At 27.4% G+C, this 18,813-nt stretch overlaps 6 protein-coding genes across 10 annotated transcripts; 4 read left to right on the forward strand and 2 right to left on the reverse strand.

Moving 5' to 3' along the window:
* The first annotated feature begins 10 nt into the window (after window positions 1-10).
* Window positions 11-2,943, forward strand: LOC139985368 (xaa-Pro aminopeptidase 3). Its single transcript, XM_071999767.1, has 6 exons — window positions 11-150; window positions 265-1,209; window positions 1,283-1,645; window positions 1,715-1,888; window positions 1,975-2,324; window positions 2,518-2,943. Exons 1-4 carry the CDS (start codon window positions 102-104, stop codon window positions 1,879-1,881), a joined length of 1,524 nt encoding a protein of 507 aa, XP_071855868.1. The 5' UTR covers window positions 11-101; the 3' UTR covers window positions 1,882-1,888; window positions 1,975-2,324; window positions 2,518-2,943.
* On the reverse strand, window positions 2,311-5,465 carry Paics (PAICS bifunctional enzyme). The gene is made up of 6 exons (XM_071999769.1): window positions 5,288-5,465; window positions 4,129-4,452; window positions 3,692-4,035; window positions 3,342-3,617; window positions 2,690-2,834; window positions 2,311-2,609 (listed from the first exon to the last, which is right to left on the reverse strand). Exons 1-6 carry the CDS (start codon window positions 5,292-5,294, stop codon window positions 2,443-2,445), a joined length of 1,263 nt encoding a protein of 420 aa, XP_071855870.1. The 5' UTR covers window positions 5,295-5,465; the 3' UTR covers window positions 2,311-2,442.
* A 498-nt stretch (window positions 5,466-5,963) lies between these two features.
* On the forward strand, window positions 5,964-9,823 carry LOC139985367 (amidophosphoribosyltransferase). 3 transcript variants are annotated; one of them, XM_071999765.1, is made up of 9 exons: window positions 5,964-6,185; window positions 6,358-6,379; window positions 7,193-7,400; window positions 7,479-7,771; window positions 7,856-8,105; window positions 8,251-8,484; window positions 8,584-8,711; window positions 8,800-9,021; window positions 9,146-9,823. In XM_071999765.1, exons 3-9 carry the CDS (start codon window positions 7,196-7,198, stop codon window positions 9,416-9,418), a joined length of 1,605 nt encoding a protein of 534 aa, XP_071855866.1. In that variant the 5' UTR covers window positions 5,964-6,185; window positions 6,358-6,379; window positions 7,193-7,195; the 3' UTR covers window positions 9,419-9,823. The 3 variants fall into 3 exon arrangements, with proteins under 3 accessions (XP_071855866.1, XP_071855865.1, XP_071855867.1); XM_071999764.1 differs by lacking the exon at window positions 6,358-6,379 and having other exon boundaries at window positions 5,965-6,185; XM_071999766.1 differs by lacking the exons at window positions 5,964-6,185; window positions 6,358-6,379 and adding an exon at window positions 6,449-7,099.
* On the reverse strand, window positions 8,433-11,437 carry LOC139985371 (uncharacterized). The gene is made up of 3 exons (XM_071999770.1): window positions 11,047-11,437; window positions 10,700-10,958; window positions 8,433-10,627 (listed from the first exon to the last, which is right to left on the reverse strand). Exons 1-3 carry the CDS (start codon window positions 11,227-11,229, stop codon window positions 10,008-10,010), a joined length of 1,062 nt encoding a protein of 353 aa, XP_071855871.1. The 5' UTR covers window positions 11,230-11,437; the 3' UTR covers window positions 8,433-10,007.
* An 86-nt stretch (window positions 11,438-11,523) lies between these two features.
* Mys45a (SDA1 domain containing protein Mys45A) lies at window positions 11,524-17,781 on the forward strand. Of its 3 annotated transcripts, none has more exons than XM_071999760.1 (10): window positions 11,524-11,728; window positions 12,164-12,258; window positions 12,331-12,435; window positions 14,220-14,318; window positions 14,402-14,917; window positions 14,998-15,232; window positions 15,309-15,444; window positions 16,113-16,434; window positions 16,528-17,229; window positions 17,521-17,781. In XM_071999760.1, exons 2-10 carry the CDS (start codon window positions 12,172-12,174, stop codon window positions 17,719-17,721), a joined length of 2,403 nt encoding a protein of 800 aa, XP_071855861.1. In that variant the 5' UTR covers window positions 11,524-11,728; window positions 12,164-12,171; the 3' UTR covers window positions 17,722-17,781. The 3 variants fall into 3 exon arrangements, with proteins under 3 accessions (XP_071855861.1, XP_071855862.1, XP_071855863.1); XM_071999761.1 differs by having other exon boundaries at window positions 11,526-11,636; XM_071999762.1 differs by lacking the exon at window positions 11,524-11,728 and adding an exon at window positions 11,779-11,916.
* Orc5 (origin recognition complex subunit 5) lies at window positions 12,331-14,053 on the forward strand. Its single transcript, XM_071999768.2, has 2 exons — window positions 12,331-12,435; window positions 12,552-14,053. The coding sequence occupies exon 2, from the start codon at window positions 12,645-12,647 to the stop codon at window positions 13,941-13,943; it is 1,299 nt and encodes a 432-aa protein (XP_071855869.1). The 5' UTR covers window positions 12,331-12,435; window positions 12,552-12,644; the 3' UTR covers window positions 13,944-14,053.
* Window positions 17,782-18,813: the final 1,032 nt, after the last annotated feature.

Consider the following 18,813-nt stretch of genomic DNA (forward strand, 5'->3'; position numbering starts at 1 on the left):
AACATGGCGTGATTCTATAGGTTTCGATTATTAAGATTTCTTTTAATATTTTCATAAAAATCTTTAGCATATCTAAATATTTTTATTAAAACTACATTAACATGTTTAATACTTTGAGGAACTCTATTATATATCAAATTAAAAAATACGGTAAGAAATAAAAAAATAAAAGTACCGATAAATAATAGATTATATTTTTCTAAATGTGCATATGCAAGGTTATAAACATAAAACTTTTTACATTAATATTCATTGTAATTTTAGGGCAACGAACGTATATAGGAAATTCATTAGATACCATTATAAATAATTCAAATCAACGACAATCTAAAGAACCATTGAATATTTCCTATCGATCATGCGGCCAACCAACAGCAATAACACATCCTCATTTAATGAAGAATGGAGAAGTTGTACCTGGTATTCAGCTTTGTGAATTCAAAAAGAGACGAAACAAACTGATAAAGAATATTATTTCATATGCTTGTGTCACAAATCTAGGCAAATCACATATTATCATTATTCCTTCTGCATCCAAAGTATACATGTCTGACAAAATTCCGTATGTTTTTCGTCAAAATACGGACTTTTTGTATTTTACTGGTTGTCAAGAAGCCAATAGTATTTTGATAATTACAGCAAAAAATGAAAACTTTGTAACTACCTTATTTCTAACACAACAAGATGAACATTCTGAACTATGGGATGGCCCTAAAACTGGAATTGAAATAGCACCTAAAATGTTTGGTGTTGATGCAGCATTTCCAGTAACAGAGTTCGAACAGTTTTTTACTTCTTTTATGAATGAAAATAAAAAAAGTACTATTTGGTATGACAATGTTGATATAGCACAACCCAATTTACACAATAAATTATGTGAATTAATGAAAATAACAAGTGGTCAAATGGTTGTTTCTCCAACAAATATAATACATAAAATCAGATTAATTAAATCACAATCTGAAATAAATTTAATGAGAAAGAGTTGTGAAATTATATCAGCAGCAATATCTAAAACTATAGAAATATCAAAACCTAAAATGAGTGAGCATCATCTATTTGCAACTGTGGATTATGAATGTAGAATGAATGGTGCAGAATTTTTAGCATATCCACCAGTTGTTGCTGCGGGTAACAATGCTAATATTATCCATTATATTACTAACAATCAAATAATTAAAGATGGAGATATGGTTTTGATGGATGCAGGTTTGTTAGCATATCTATAGATGACAAATATTTTATTCTTCATTGTACCTTTATTCTTTAAAATTTTAATTAGGTTGTGAATATCATGGTTATTCATCTGATGTAACCAGAACATGGCCAATTAATGGAACATTTACTCAAGAACAAAAAGTCTTATATGACATAGTACTGGATGTTCAAAATATTTTAATTCATAAACTAAAAGAATTACCATCGTTAGATCAATTATATCATGATATGTGCTTTTTATTAGGCAAAAGATTACAAGAAAGTGGTCTAATACCAAAATATTTGAATAAAAACGAATTATTTTCTGCGGTTTTCACTTATTGTCCACATCATGTAAGCCATTATTTGGGGATGGATGTACACGACACTGGGAAGATTTCTAGGAGTCTGAAGCTTCAACCAGGAATGATAGTCACAGTGGAACCTGGTAATATACCTTGGGAAACATTAATTTATTTGTAACACTTAAAATAACTTTACTTTTTATCATTTATAGGAATATATATTAATCATAAAAATCGATTTGCGCCATCAGAATTTTATGGCTTAGCTGTTCGTATTGAAGATGATATTTTAATAACAGAAAATGATCCAATAAATTTAACGGAAAACTGTCCAAAAGAAATTATCAAAATTGAAGCTTTAGCGAGTCAACATTTGTAATGATGAAGTGTATGTAATATGTATACTGACTGATTTAATATAATTTTATTGACATGTTCGATACAAAGTAATCATTCAAGTTTTTTATTTCAGATTATGTATATAATACATAAAAGATGACTGCATACAAAATTATGCATATTTTTATTTTATTCGTAAATTTGTTTAAATGTGAACAAATGAATATTATATACTTGTAACCAATAAAGGATAACTAAGAAAAACAATAACACGGTATACACAAAAAGGGCTAGTACAAACATTTATGTAAAATTAAATTCATTCACGAACTGATTACTCAAATATAAATGATAGCCCAAATGCCACAAATATATATATGTATATATATTATGTATATGTATATATATATGTATATATATGTATATATATAGTAACATAAATATCATAGAAAGTTTACATCAAATGAAATTAAGAGCTTTAAGGTATTTATCTTACATTGATTTGTATAAACTTGTACAAACAATTGCTTAATTAGTTGTTTACAATGTAATGTATAAAATTAAGTTGTGAAGTCGTAATATTAAATTTTGACACAATATATTATATAACAAGATTTTTTAGTTTAACATCAGCTTGCTTTAAAGCAATGTAATTTATCAACTGTTTTACTCGTAGACGTGCCCAAACTAGATGGTCATGTAATGCATGAATTTGAGCGGCCGATAATGCTGCACTTTGAGGATAAGCAACTGTGGTGCATCCAATCCCTGAAAATTTAGTAAATTCTATTTAATAATGTTCTTATAAAAAAACTGATAGCATGATTAAATTACAGTCGAGAATTCACCTGATGGAACATTAATAGACGACCACAAATCTTGTGAAATATTAATATTATTGAAAGGTGGGCAATTAATAACAGGCAAAGCTGTGTTTCCAGAGAGTACTGGACCCAATCCATTACTTCTCCCTGCTACAGCTATTAACACCACCTAGAAGAGAGAAGAAAAACTTGTGATAATTCAAAAATAAACAGCACATATTCGTTAATATCAGTAGTTTTATCATTATGTTTTCGTGATTAAACGACTTCGCAATATACGTTCGAGCGATATTCAATTTATTATGAATTCAAATATTGTTGATACTTTATTTACCGTATTAAATACAGTATGTAGTATACATAGTGTATTTAAATACAATTATTATTTACTATATAATAATTGTATAGTATTTATATACAATTATTATTATTTACAATTATTTACTGTATTTAATACAGTAAATCGACTATTATTGCTGTTATTCTTATAATTATTATTCGTTATTTAAATGAGTGTAAATACCTCTAACATATTTTTATATACATATGAATATCAAATTTGATATATTTTTAAAAACCTATACGATATTTTTTATCACAATATAAATTATAAAATTTCTAAAATATAATATAAAAACTATAATTCATTCATTTTTTAAACTGATAATATATATACCTTTTCATAAGTACCTTCGTATTCTGCAAGAATACGCAATGTTTCTTGAGTACCTTTATGGGCACTACATACACGAAGTTGAACCTTTAAGCCTAAAGACTTTGCATGTTCTGCTATTTTTTTACAATGATCTTCATCAGAAGGTGATCCCATTAAAATAACAACAAGACTTCTAACTGGTGGAATGAGAAAGTCAAGTTGATCTGCTACCCATTTAAAATTACGTTTTACAGTATCCAAATCTTCTTGAGTTACAGTATTCAAATTTCTATATACCTAGAAAGCAAAGGTAATGAAATTAAGTTAAAAAAATATCATACCTTTACTTGCTGGATAACTGCATCAAATACCTGTTTATCTTTCATCAATCTTTTATCACCAGATGGCCAAAGTCTCCAAGAGTCACTGTCAATTATATCTGCTACCATAATTTCGCCATTTATGTTCACTCCAAATTCTATTTTCATATCAATAAGAGCACAATCTCTAGTTGCCCATGCCCTTTCTAAAACCTCAAATACAACAAGTGCAGTACGTTTCATAATATCAAATTCATCTTTTCCTATTATAAGTTCATTCAACTTAAAACCAATAGAAATAATTTGTTCCTCTGACCATTGTGGATCATGATTGGCATCATCTTTAAAGAATGTTTCTTGTAATGGTGGATTAAATCTATATCCTTCGGGAACTCCTAAGCAATAAAGATTAAAACAAAGTAACACAACATTTAATAACAAGTAAACATTTATATATAACTTTGTAATTATAGTAATTATTATTATACCTTGATGCCTTTTTAAAAAACTGCCTGTAGCTAATCTTCTAGTGACCCATTCTATTGGGACCATTTCACATTTTTGTGCAATGAAAGCAGTGTCATTTACCACTTCGATAAATGCAGTTTTTATTCCAACTTCATTTAACAATTGAAAAACTTTAACTGTAGTAGCTGTACTAATTGCAGCTTTCCCTTTTAAATCATGAGATTTTTCACCATCTCCAGCAGTAATACGATCCTTACTTTGTAAGAGACATAAAGTAGGATCATTTAGAACTTCATAAACCTTTTTGGTTTTTCCCTCAATTATGAGTTTCCCACACTTATATTCTAATGATATAAAAATTATTTATATTATATAAGCAATTGAAGGAGATAAAACCTCTTACAGAAAACAAATTATTATATCTAATAAAAATTTAATATTAAATAATATCATTTCAGTTTTAATATAAATTGAATAAAATCAATATAATTAATATGATATAATATGTATATATGATATTAATAAGTATAATATGATATTAAGTTGTAGGATTTAGAAATATAAATATTTAAATAAATGAGCCATACAAAGATAAAATAATTTGTATATTATTGAACATATAAACTATAAAATTTGTTCATATAAAAATATATATGGGATATATAGATAACGAAAGCATTCCATAATATTTTATACATCCGTACCATATATATCGTACCGTATATATCGTACCATATATATCATTTTGTATTTTGGTTAAAATATTATGAATATTAAACGATTAAGTAATACTACTAGAAAAACATATTAATTGTAATTTATTTTTTTTTCAATTAGTTGAAAACAACGAAATAGACAATTTATATATCTAATAGCAGCAATAATCTTTAATGAAATATTATAATCACGTGTGATTACATTTTTAAAATATACATTATATGTCTGCATATTTTAATTATTATATATTTTGTATTCTTTATGTATTCAAACAGACAAACATATAAAAGATACTTGTCTGGAAGATGAATATAAATTTTCAATGTCGAAAATAAAATAAAATATTTTCTAACTTATATTTCTAATACATAGATTAAACCAAAAAAAATGTCACCATCTTTTTAAAATCATATTTTTCTCATTTTTCTTTTAAATATAATGCACTTTGTAATAGATAGTTACCTTTCATGTCTTCTGTCTTCGATCCACTTAGCAAATACTTCGTATTCGTAACTTCTCAATTCCCATACGATTAACGATCTTTAATGATCCCCTCTTTCAAAACTCTGCTTCTCTTGATTGGTGTAAATTTATAAATAATCTTCATATAAGTTACATGTTAGATCTATGAATATCGTGTGTATCATAGGAAGAAAAATTCTTGAAGAGATCGCAAAAAAACCAAATGCTCTAATTCACTAATCTAAGGAATTTGAATAAATTTTGCTATTTTAAAAACTGACAAAATTATCAAATGCTACTGGGGTACGTAACATTAATAACATGCTTATTTTAAACATATAAATTAGCTTTAAAAGTTCCTTAGAAATGACATATCACGTGTTACAAACATAAATTGATATACTAAAAAGTCATAATAAGATTATAATCAATCATAAACAGCTCAATCATGAAAAAGAAAGTTCTTATAAACAACATGATGCTATAATATATTGTTATCATTATATAAGCTTGGATTTCTATGATTTGATTACTGAAAGTTTAATTTATATCAAAATGAAATTGAAATAACTATAAAATCATTTATAATGACAGATTAAAAAATAATAATCATTTAGCTAAATTCAATGTACGCGTAGATATATTGATTAAACGACAGACTATAATCGATCATTTATAGAACTTTAGCAAGTTACATCCGATATTTTAATAAAAGTAAGCAAGCAGTCAAAGAGTTTAAAAGTAAGATAATAACTAAAGAAGCTAACCCCTCCAGTCAAAAACAAATTTCCATTGACCAGCATATTCATTCGTATTTCCAAAGCCAGTCGAGAAACATATCTCATGCGAATCTCTTTCAAGCTGACAGACCCGAAGGCTCAAACTTCTGACGCACGTGGTATGTATGAATACATAGTTTCAAATTTGTATACTTGAATGAAAATGTTTTGATAGAGCGATCGAATCCAATGATAATCCATTAAAGTAACACAATAAAATAAATTTAGTCATAAGAGAAATAATATGAAAAAAATTTAGATGTAATTTATTTTTTACATTTATTATTACAGCGTCGAGGATCATATTCAACAAGTAGGTACAGTCTCTGATAAAAAGATTGCAATAGTAATAGAATTACAAACTTAATTTTTTTAATTGATTGAATATTGAATAAATTGGTAAAATTATTATTATAATTATCTTCAAAATGAGATACTCATCGTTCATAATTTTTTCATATTGAATACGTTATTGTTCCAATGATTTATATACATGCACACAACCATGCACGTACGCGTATGTATATTATAAAAGAAGAATATATTAAATTTTAGATAGTAAAATCTGTATATTATAAATTGAAGAAAAAACTTACCTTCTTTCCCCCTCTTTTTTTACATATTTCATTATTGCTATAATTCTAACTACAATTATATTAAAATAATTATTTACTAATATATTTTACAATATTGCATCAAGTGGCAAGATTAACTTGTAAATATTTTCTACATATACCAATATCAGTATGTATAGAATCAGGAATGTAATGATGAAATCAGTTGCGAAATACAGATTAAGCAAATATATTAAAAAATGTAGTAATAACATTGAAAGAAGAATTCTATCTGTTTATTAGGGGTCAATAGTTTATATAGGGTCATTATTGATAATTCCTAAGAAATCTCAAGGGTCTGCTGTGCTTTACAATATAAGAAAACTGTTTTCTTTTCATTATTGCATAATATTATATAGTTTTACCTTAACTTCTTTTAAGTTTCAATCTTAAATTGATTTTTTATTATACTTAAAAATGTAAGTTTCAATTTATGGTACAGTATTATAAAGTAATATATCTTAAGAGTATTTTTCATTTCATATTTTATCTGATAAATTAATGTTTTCCAGATTATGATTAAAATATCTTGTAACATGCAAGCAGATTCTTGCACTGAAATAGTACCTCAAGAAAGTAAAAGAGATAAAGTACTGCGCACTAAAAAACAAATGAGAGGTCAAACAATGACTGGCCTCACACATGAATGTGGAGTTTTTGGATGCATTGCTGCAGGTGACTGGCCATCACAAATTGACGTTGCTCAAGTGATTTGTTTAGGTAAATCTATAAATGCATTTACTATGATATATTTCTGTAGAAAATATTATATAATAAGTATCATTAATATTTATTTAGGTTTAGTGGCATTACAACATAGAGGTCAAGAAAGTGCAGGCATTGTTACAAGTGAAGGTGTATGTTCAAAATCTTTTCATGTCCACAAGGGTATGGGTATGATTAATAACATTTTCAATGATGAAAACATGAAAAAACTTAGTGGAAATCTTGGAATTGGTCATACTAGATATAGTACAAGCGCAGCTAGTGAAGAAGTTAATTGTCAACCATTTGTAGTTCATACTGCACATGGAGCATTAGCAGTTGCACACAATGGAGAGCTAGTGAATACAGAATCATTAAGAAAAATGGTATTTCTATCTGTAGAAAATATACAAGAAATATTTTCATATTAATTTAATATTTGTTTCTGATAATTTTTGATTTGCTGTTAGGTATTAGGACGTGGAGTTGGTTTATCAACTCTCTCAGATTCTGAATTAATAACACAAGCACTTTGTTTGAATCCTCCTGAAGGTGAAGTTAATGGTCCAGATTGGCCAGCACGTATAAAACACCTCATGCAATTAGCACCATTATCATATTCATTAGTAATTATGCAAAGAGATAAGATATATGGTGTTAGAGATCCATATGGAAATCGTCCATTATGTCTTGGAAAAATTGTTCCAATTGGTAATTTAGGTATATCTTCAATTATAATAAAAACTTTATAATAGAATGTCAGAATTTTATAATATATCACATTAGATAAATCTCTTTCTATTACTGTGAATGAAATAAATTATCTTGTCAATGATTAATCGAAATTAATAAAATGATATGATAGGGAATGAATCAGATGATGATGATGAAGCTGAAGGTTGGGTTATTTCGTCCGAATCATGTGGTTTCTTAAGTATTGGAGCACGATACGTACGTGAAGTATTTCCTGGAGAAATTGTAGAATTAACGCGCGAAGGTATTAAAACTATAGATATTGTTGATAGACCAGACAAAAAGCCTCAGGCATTTTGCATCTTTGAATACGTTTATTTCGCACGTAGCGACAGTATTTTTGAAGGTAATCTATCACAATATAATAAAATGAAAGTAACATAACATAACAAAAATTTTAGAATATATAATTATAGTAAATAATTTATTTTATTTCTCATAATAGGACAAATGGTTTATTCTGTTCGCATGCAATGTGGACGAGAACTTGCTTTAGAATCTCCGGTAGAAGCAGATATAGTTAGTTCAGTACCCGAATCTGGAACTGCAGCAGCACATGGTTATGCCAGAGAGGTAGAGTTATTAATTTATAAGGATTTTATAATTACAATTAACAATAATATAAAACATATAACAGCATATATGTATTACTAATTTACAGTCTCAAATATCTTTTGCGGAAGTGTTATGCAAGAATAGATATGTTGGCCGAACGTTTATTCAGCCCAGTACACGACTTAGACAACTTGGCGTGGCAAAAAAATTTGGAGCTTTATCAGAAAATGTAAAAGGAAAAAAATTAATTCTTATAGATGATTCGATTGTTAGAGGAAATACTATTGGACCTATTATTAAGTTACTTCGCGATGCAGGAGCGAAAGAAGTAAATCCTTTTTTTTTACTAGTTTGTTTAAATTTGATATCCACGTTATTGTATTACCAGTATTGTAATTAGTTTAAACTTTATGAAAAAACAAATAATATATAAATCTTTCTTTTCTTTACAGGTTCATATTAGAATTGCTTCCCCTCCATTAAAATACCCTTGTTATATGGGAATTAACATACCAACAAGAGAAGAATTAATTGCTAATAAATTGGATAATGTGAAATTAGCGAAACATGTTGGAGCTGATAGTTTAACATACCTTTCAGTAGATGGACTTGTAAAAGCCGTAAGATTTGGTATGGATAACCGTGAAAGTAGTTATATTGGTCATTGTACTGCCTGTTTGACAGGAGACTATCCTGATGAACTTCCTAGTGACTTGGAATGGTAAAAAATTAAATTGTATTTATGTATTTATAAATAGTGAATTATACATGTCTAAATCAGAAATACGTGTCTCCAGCATTGAAAAATTTGATTTCTTTATATATATTAATTGATTGATTAATATAATACAATGAATTAGTATGTAATGTTAAAAAGTAATTCAGTATTTGAAAATTAATTTAAATAAGGTACACTCTATTTGATATATTATAATAGAAACTGATAATATTTTATTGAAACATATTGTTTAGAAATATCTTACTTCTTACTTTGTTATGTTTTGATAAATAAGTTTAGTATAGAAGTACCATTATGTTAATTGTAGATTAAGTTAGAAAAGTAAAATTAAGCAATACAAATTAAGAAATAAATAAATGTTATTCATTTGAATAAATATCAATGATATTAACTTCGTTATTGTATATTACTTAATTTATAGACATGTTCGCAATAACTTTATGTACATTCCTGTTAATTTATTGTTGCATGCGATTGGAAATGTCCTTTTGCAATTATTTTAGTTATTGTGAAACTTCTTTCATCTTTCCCTCTCATTTAAGTTCTTTTATAATTTTAACATTTTATGGATTTATTTAATCATTTGATATGATCTCACATCTGTTATTTCTTTCTGTATTTTCATTTTCATTAATTTCTAATGAATTAAAACTTTTAGCAATATTAGACTTATCAGATGTGTCTTTCAAACTTGACACTTCATCATCATCCATACTTTTTTCTAATAAAATACGTTTTGTTTTGAATCCTTTGCTTTGTCTATTTCGACTCATACTTAGTTTGTTTCGAGCTAGCTTAGTCTTATAACCTTTTACAGATCTCATTAAATAATGATTGTCATTTTTTGAGACTGAAGGTTCAGATTCTAATGAAATTTTATGTTTCTTTTGATTTTCATAACAATTGTCTTCAGTGGTGCTTGAAGTGTGATCATTAATTTCTTTAGGATACATACATTTTGAATCAATTTGATTATCACAGTAACTTAATTCCTTCTTTGCATCATCATGAATAGACTTATTAAAATTAGAGACTTCATCCTTATGGTTATATATAGCAAATGGATTATCCTCATCAGATTCCGACTCTAATATTATACCTTGAGATTTTTTTTCTTGTCTGATTCGTTGTTTTTCTAAATATGAATGTAATGCATTTAACCTATTATCTCGCAGAGTTTTCCAAAATAAAAGAGCTATAAAAACAAGAAAAATTGTAATAAAGATGTGCAATATCAAATAAATTGAGCTGCTACTGTTTTTGGTACCTTCTTCTTGATATTGAAAAGGTATTCCTGCTTGTTTAAGTGTATTTGGATTAGGAATACACTCATTATTTTCCGAATCACCTAAAACTTCCGTTCTAGACTTTGTAAAGATTCTTTGCATTTTTAGAAATTTTCTAGTTTTAGCAAAATATTTAAAATTTGGAGCAGTATCAAAGACAGGATCATCTACCATGGGATTATCATTTTTTGTAAAAAACATATAAGTACCGACAACATCTTCATAGGAACCCTCATAAAACTGAAATTGTTAAAAACAAAAATATAATACAAAATCTGTAAAATGTTGATCTTTTCTATTTATTTATATATATATTTTTTATAATTACCTTTCCATTAATTTGCATTATAGGATGTTCCGTATCTATACCGATCATATCCAATCGTAATTCTTTTTCACTAAACACATTACCATCAACAAGTCCTTCAAATTCTACATATACGAGAATTTCTTCCTCATCTGCAGATATTTCTTCGTCCATTTCTGTAGTGATTATATGCATATTACTCATGATTCTTACTGACGCTTATTTGTCGTTTTCTGCACAAATTTAAAAAAATATATACATATTATTAATCACAAATATTTATAAAAGAAATGAAGTGGAGCTATGGATTGATCTGAGTTTATCGGCAGTTAAAATTTATCAACTAAATTGACTATTAATGTGTGTATGCCATTTAATGTACACATTATACTCGCACGTAAATTACATATAAATATTGAAACATCTACCTATATACATATATATATATACTATATACATATATAGTTATAAATAGTTATTAATGATGAATTCTTTTTGTTTTTTCCATATTTATAATGTATTCGAATAAATAATTGTCGGTTTTGTAGGTATTATTGACCAATTGCAAAAAAGTGCGGTAAAATCTCCATTTTCTCAAAGATCGCGTCAAGGTACCTACCATAATAAAATATATAGTATATACAGGCAAAAAGTAAGGTTATTCTTTGGCTTAGGTTGACGGTTTCATTAGAAAATTCAAATGGTAAATATATTCTATCTTAAACATTTTATTATTTCTTCTTAAGATAATCCTTCTTTCTATTTTGTGCAAGATTTGTATTTTATCTGTCATAAAAGTTACAATTCTATCTGGAAATAAATTTGTTTGACAATATTCAAATTGGTTAACCATGTTTTATATAGGAAGCACATGTAAATAATATATATTAGGTAATGTTATTAAATTCTACGATGGTAGCAAAGTTCAATCGAAGGAAAAAATTATAATATATTCGATTATATCTTCTTGTTATTGAAAATTAAATAAACTTGCAAAATTATTATTATTTAATATGTTGTACCGGTTACCTATTTGTATCAAATATATATATTGTTATAAGTAATTTATTAATTTATATATAACAATTATAATTTATAATCTATATGTGCATAAATTTATATTTATGTATGAATTTAGGTGAAAAAATGGTGAGACACAATAATCAGTTACCAGAAAATCTTCCTCAATTGCAAAATCTTATTAAACGTGATCCAGAATCTTACAAGGAAGAAGTAAGTCTTCAATGCAATATTTTTATTTAATGTATTTAATATGTTTTACAGTTTTTTTTAATTTAATTACAGTTCCTTCAGCAACATCAGCATTACAAATCAATTTTAGAAGTCTTTCGTTTAGCACCAAATAAGTTTAATAAAAGCCTTGATGAAGTAGTCATCTTTTTGGCACAGGTAACTTTAATAATAGTTTGGAAGACTATGCTTAATAATTCTAATAAGTATACATTTGTTTCATGATTTTTATGTTATAATAGTCCCAAATATTAGAAAAATGCTTTCTTTTGCAGGTATAATTAACAAAGTATATGAAGAAAATAATTTGTTTATTGTAATATTATTACAAATTGCTTATTAGTAAGAAAGCTTTAAAGATCGTAGTTATGGAAAAATATTTGGAATATTTAGATGGAAAGATCATATGTCGCAAAAAAGTTATAATGCAACTGTATTCTTTAATTGGTTATTCTGATGAACCAATGCCACATAGCATATTTGTCTACGGTCATGTAGCTACTGGAAAATCCTTAGTAGTGCAAAATATGCTCTCTTACTTAAAATACAATGTAGCTACTATTAATTGTATAGAACATATAGCCAATAGACATATATTTGAGTACATCCTGGGTGATTTGTCACTATGTTTTAATAATTTTCCAACTAATAATCAAGTGCAACACAAATGTGATAATTTTGTTGACTTTATAATAAGTCTTAAAGAAATTTCTATGAATGATACTCGGCCAATTATAATAGTACTCGATAAGTGTGATAAATTACGAGATATTGATATTGGTTTATTACCTACATTTTTAAAACTCAGAGAATTATCAAATGTCAATGTTTGTGTAATATTTATAACTGATGTAGTGTGGGAAAAGTTTCGTGTCAAGATTGGTATACACGAACCATTTAAAATTCACTTTCCACAATATACAAAAAATGAATTAATTGAAATTTTACTTTTAAGTATGCCACGTGATTATGAAGATGCATTTTACAAAAATTATTTAAATTTATTTCTTTCTGTGTTCTTTCGATTTTGTCGAGATCTTAATGAACTTCGTTACATGGCAAAAATAAATTTTTTTAAATATATAGAACCTATTGAACTTGATCAGTCTAAAAAAAATGATACTGCTTTGTTATGGAGAAATATTTCTGCTACTTTTAAAGCAAACTTAGAAGTCATTTATCTACGAGTTTCCTCTGAAAATTTTACAACAGATAATCAATTATCTAAAGATATTGAATCAACAATGAAATTGGCATTAAGTTTTGAATTACCATATTATGCAAAGTATATGTTAATTGCATCATATTTGGCCTCATATAATCCTGCAAAAGAAGATAAATATATATTTATGAAACAAAAATTCAAGAGGAAAAAAAGAATTACTGATAAGAAAAAGATAATGTTAAATGCTTTTTGTGGACCTTACAATTTTCCAGTATCTAGAATGATTGCTATTTTTTGTGCAATTCTTAATGAAAAAGTTGATATAAATGCTAACCTACTTTCACAGATTCCATCTATGTGTCAACTTGGTTTACTATCCATCGTAGGAAATTATAGTTTGGATGAACCAAAACTCAAGTGTTGCGTATCATATGATTTTATTCTTGTCATAGCTAAAACTGTTGGATTTAATATACAAAATTATTTGTATAATTTATGTTAGACGAAGAATGTGTTAACTAAAATCACCTAATTATTACACAAATTTATTTATTTTAATTTTGTATTTCTTGATTAATTCTTCATGAGAAATAAAACATTAAAATTTATAAACATATTATTTTCTTCTCACAAATAGATTATTTATAGCGCAAATTATTATCTTATACTTATCTTATGTCACAAAATACGTATGTATAAATTTAACATATTGTACATAAGTTGCTACTATTTTACTTAAATTAGAATTTCATTATGTAATTCTTTTATTTAAATGTAGGTGGCCCATTGTTACCCAAATATATTAGAATCATTTCCTCAAGAAATCATTGATGTACTGCAAACATATAATACAGTACTTGATAATGACATGCGATTAGTAAGTGTGAAGCACTAAAAACAACATTAAATAAAGTTTAAATTGAGTTTCTCTTTCTTATAAAGTGTATATCTTTTTTATAGACATTTTGTAAAGCTCTGATTCAACTACGTAACAAATCTCTTCTGGAACCTACTGTACTTCTGAGTTTATTTTTTGAACTTCTAAGATGTCAAGATAAAAATTTAAGGCAATTTCTTCAAACACACATTATTGCTGATATTAAGAATGTGAATGCTAAACAAAAGAATACAAAAATTAATACGACTTTACAAAACTTTATGTTTTCAATGTTAAAAGACTCTAATGTCAGGAGTGCAAAGATGTCAGCAGACATCATGATAGAATTATATAATAAAAGTATTTGGAATGATACAAAAACTGTAAATGTTCTGGCTACAGGATGTTTTGTTAAGGCAACCAAAGTTATGGTTGCTTGCTTGAAATTCTTTCTGGGCACAGGTATAGAAGAACAGGAAAATGAGGAGAGCGACAGCGATGACGAACCAAATATTAAAGAAATTATAATGGCTAATAAAGTAAATAAAAAAACAAAGAAACGCGAGAAACAGTTAGCAAAAGCAAAGCAACTGTTAGCAGTAAGTCACTAATAGTTAATAGATACCAGAATATAGTCTGCAAATAATATTAATATATATGTAAATTTTAAATATTCTAGAAGTCTAAGAAGAAAGCAACAAAAGCACCGAGATTTAATTTCTCAGCATTACATTTAATTCATGATCCACAAAGTTTTGCAGAAAAATTATTCAAACAGTTGGAAAAAAATAATGACAGATTTGAAATTAAATTATTAGCTTTAGATGTAATTTCAAGGCTTATTGGTTTGCACAATCTATTTTTATTAAATTTTTATCCTTATCTACAAAGATTTTTGCAACCACATCAAAGAGGTAGTCATTTTATTATTAGAAAATTATTGTTACAAGAAAATAAACTATAATGATGTATTATTTTTAACTATTTTAGAAGTAACAAAACTTTTACAATTTATCGCTCAAGCCTCTCATGAACTTGTACCACCTGATGTATTGGAACCAATTCTGAAGACACTAGCAAACAATTTTGTCACAGAACGAAATTCAGCTGATGTTATGGCTATAGGGTATATATAGGGTGTCCCATTTTAATCTCCCCAAGCAAATATCTCGAAAGATGAGAAATATAAAAAAACGTTTCAAATAGAAGTTGTAGGATATTGAGGGGGATAGATTGTGCTATCACGTATTTGACCTTGTAATAACACTGAAAAATCTTTCAGAGATCAACTTCGAATTTTTAAATTGAAACTCTTTTTAGAGCCAACATGATGTACAATATCCAGCCTCCAATTCGTGCAACCTCTTCCAGATGCATATATATTGCGTTACGGTAATATCGATGGAATATCGAATTTAGGGAATCGTATTTCTGTAATGATTTGTGTAAAATATATATTTAGGTAGTATTTGGGAAACATCTTGATGTCAGCTATAAGATAATGCACTTAAAAATATAGGTTCCAATTTAAAAACTCGAAGTTGACCTCTAAAAGATTTTTCAATATCTTTACAAGATCAAACACGTTACAGCACAATATGTCTCCCTCAATATGCTATAACTTCCGTTTCAAACATTTTTTTTATATTTCTCATATCTTTTGAAATATTTGTCCGGGGAGATTAAAATGGAACATGCTGTATATATTTATGACTCATATACATATATGTATATATATTTATATTTTCAATACGTTTTATCATTTTATCTAATGTAAACTTATTTTAAATACAGGTTGAATGCTATTAGAGAGATATGTATGCGATGTCCATTAGTTATGAATGGAGATTTACTACAGGATTTAGCACGATACAAATATTACAAAGAACGAAGTGTGATGATGGCTGCACGATCTTTGATTACTTTATTCAGAAATTCGATACCTGAATTGTTGCATAAGAAGGATAGAGGACGCCCTACGGAAACGAACATTACCTTAAGTATTCAAAAATATGGTCAAATATCAGCTAATGATTTTATACCAGGTGCTGAAGTTTTGCTCGACAATAAGACTGATAATATCGCAGAGATTTCAAAAATTGGTATTGAAAATAATGTAAGTGAAAATGCTGAAAGTAAATTTACTATTTATCTTTATCTAATATTAGCCTTAATAAGAGAAGCTTTATTAATAAAAATATGATTACAGGATAGTGATGATGAATGGATTGATATAGATTCTATAAATAATGAAGATTGCGATTATGACGATGACGACAACGACAACGATGACGATGACGATGACGACAACGATGACGACAACGATGACGACAACGACGACGATGACGATGACGATGACGATGTCGGTGATAATGATAATGATCATAATGACAACAATGAAAAAGAAGGAAAAGAGGAGAATTTGGAAAAGAAGAAAGAAATACAAAGCATAAAAAATAATAATAAAGATGTTGTTGAAAAGAGCGAAAATGAAGAAACAGAAATGAAAGTATGTGAAAATAATGATATTAAATCTAATGTAAATAACACAGAAATTGATAATGTTACAAATCAAAGTCAAGGAAAAGAATGTCGTCGGTTATCAAAACTTGAAAAGAAACGATTAAAACTAAAAATGCAAGAAGATTCAAGGGTGAAAAAGAACGAGATAATCACTGCAGAGAAAAGAGAAAAGGCAACTTTGATATCGAACGAACGATTATTGACCGATGAAGACTTCATGAAAATAGATGCGGCATTAGCAAGACAACAAATAACGTACGCCAAGCGCGGTGTAAAAAGAGCTCACCCTAATGATAAAGAAACTGGAGAATTTGTCAAATTAGCAGATATAGAAAATATTTATAAAAAGCGGAAACATGACAAGCAAGCTCGCATTGACTCTGTGAAGGTATGTTTCAATTTCACTGCAAACTAAAGGAATTCAATTACATTGATTCTTTTATATTAACAAATTTTGTTATTGTCATATTAACAATTAACAATTATTAATCATGTTAATCACATTAATAATTATTAAATAAAATTTTAATATTTTGTTTTGTATTAATAAATTTTTGTTGAGTATATTTAATATCACTTTAAAAAAATAAATACTTAAAATAAAAATAAATATGAGTAAAATAAAAAAAAAAGGATAAAAAGAAATATATTTCTAAATTAATTTACTGCTTTTTTACAGAAAGGACAAGAAGGAAGAGAAAGATTTGGTTATAAAGATGGGCGGCAAAATCCACTTTGTAGTAAAACAAATCGCGAAAAAAAGAAGACTAAAGCTTTCCAAATGTTAAAGTATAAGGTAAAAGGAAAAGTGAAACGTTCTTTTAAGGAAAAACAGATTGCGTTGAGAAATCATTTGCTGAAACAAAAAAGAATGAAATAATCATGTCTGCGCATTCGTATATGTATACTGTATATATATAAATAAATATGTAGTCTTTTACCTATAGTCTATAATCCAAATTATCCAAACCCAATATATTGATGATATTCATTTTTAATTGTATTATACCAAACATTTTTTACAATCTCGCATATGCAGTTGTGTACGGAGCTTTACTCAAGCTCGCACAGTTCTCGCTTATATATGCTATAAATAAAAGATAAGAGCCATGTTTCGGGTGGGTTATTATACCCGCCGCTGGAACGCTGCCAGCAACGTATACTAACTCGTATGCTGTCACGGACGCAATTTTATAGGGTATCAATAGCTTTTACAAATATCTCGGAAACTATGACCGACCAATAGTTACATGTATAAGAAAAAGTTATTCAGAACTATGCTCCCGACAAACATATTTAAAAATCATCGAATCGTCGTAATAATTGTTCAATTTCACCAAATATTGTTTAAATAAATATTAATTATGGACTAATATTAACTATATATTATTATTGCCAACAAAAGGGTAATAAAAATGCAACTTCCAAATTAGGTATGTACGCATATATTTAATACTTTTATATTAGGTTGGCAACTAAGTGATTAGGTATCGATACCTAATGACAAAATCCGCAATCACTTAGTTGCCAATCCAATAGTATATATATATATATATATAACGCGGCTATTAGAAACTAAATCTGTTTTTAATTTTTTTAATTCGTTAAAAAATTGTGTCTGAAGAGAAAAACCGATTACCCTCAAATTCCGATGATTTTTGGATATGTTGTAGAAAATGATATTTCAAACAATATATATAAAGGCCGAACTCGCTCAGTTTTCGAAATATTTGCGAAGAACTGTCGGTACTAAAACATTGAATTCTATCTTTAGTTGTATGACAATGCCTGCGTCAATATTGGTTGCCGGTCGCCGACTACTTCCGTTTATAAACAAGAGTCGGATGAGCTTAAAGGCCGTGTGCACAACGTGCATATGCAAGGCTGTAAGAAATATCTGTTGTTATGATTAATAATTTATAGACTTATACAAATAGACTACGCGTTCTTACGGACGAGGTAAATATCACAT

The sequence above is a fragment of the Bombus fervidus genome, chromosome 3 (assembly GCF_041682495.2).
Source record: "Bombus fervidus isolate BK054 chromosome 3, iyBomFerv1, whole genome shotgun sequence".
Lineage (NCBI taxonomy): Eukaryota > Metazoa > Arthropoda > Insecta > Hymenoptera > Apidae > Bombus > Bombus fervidus.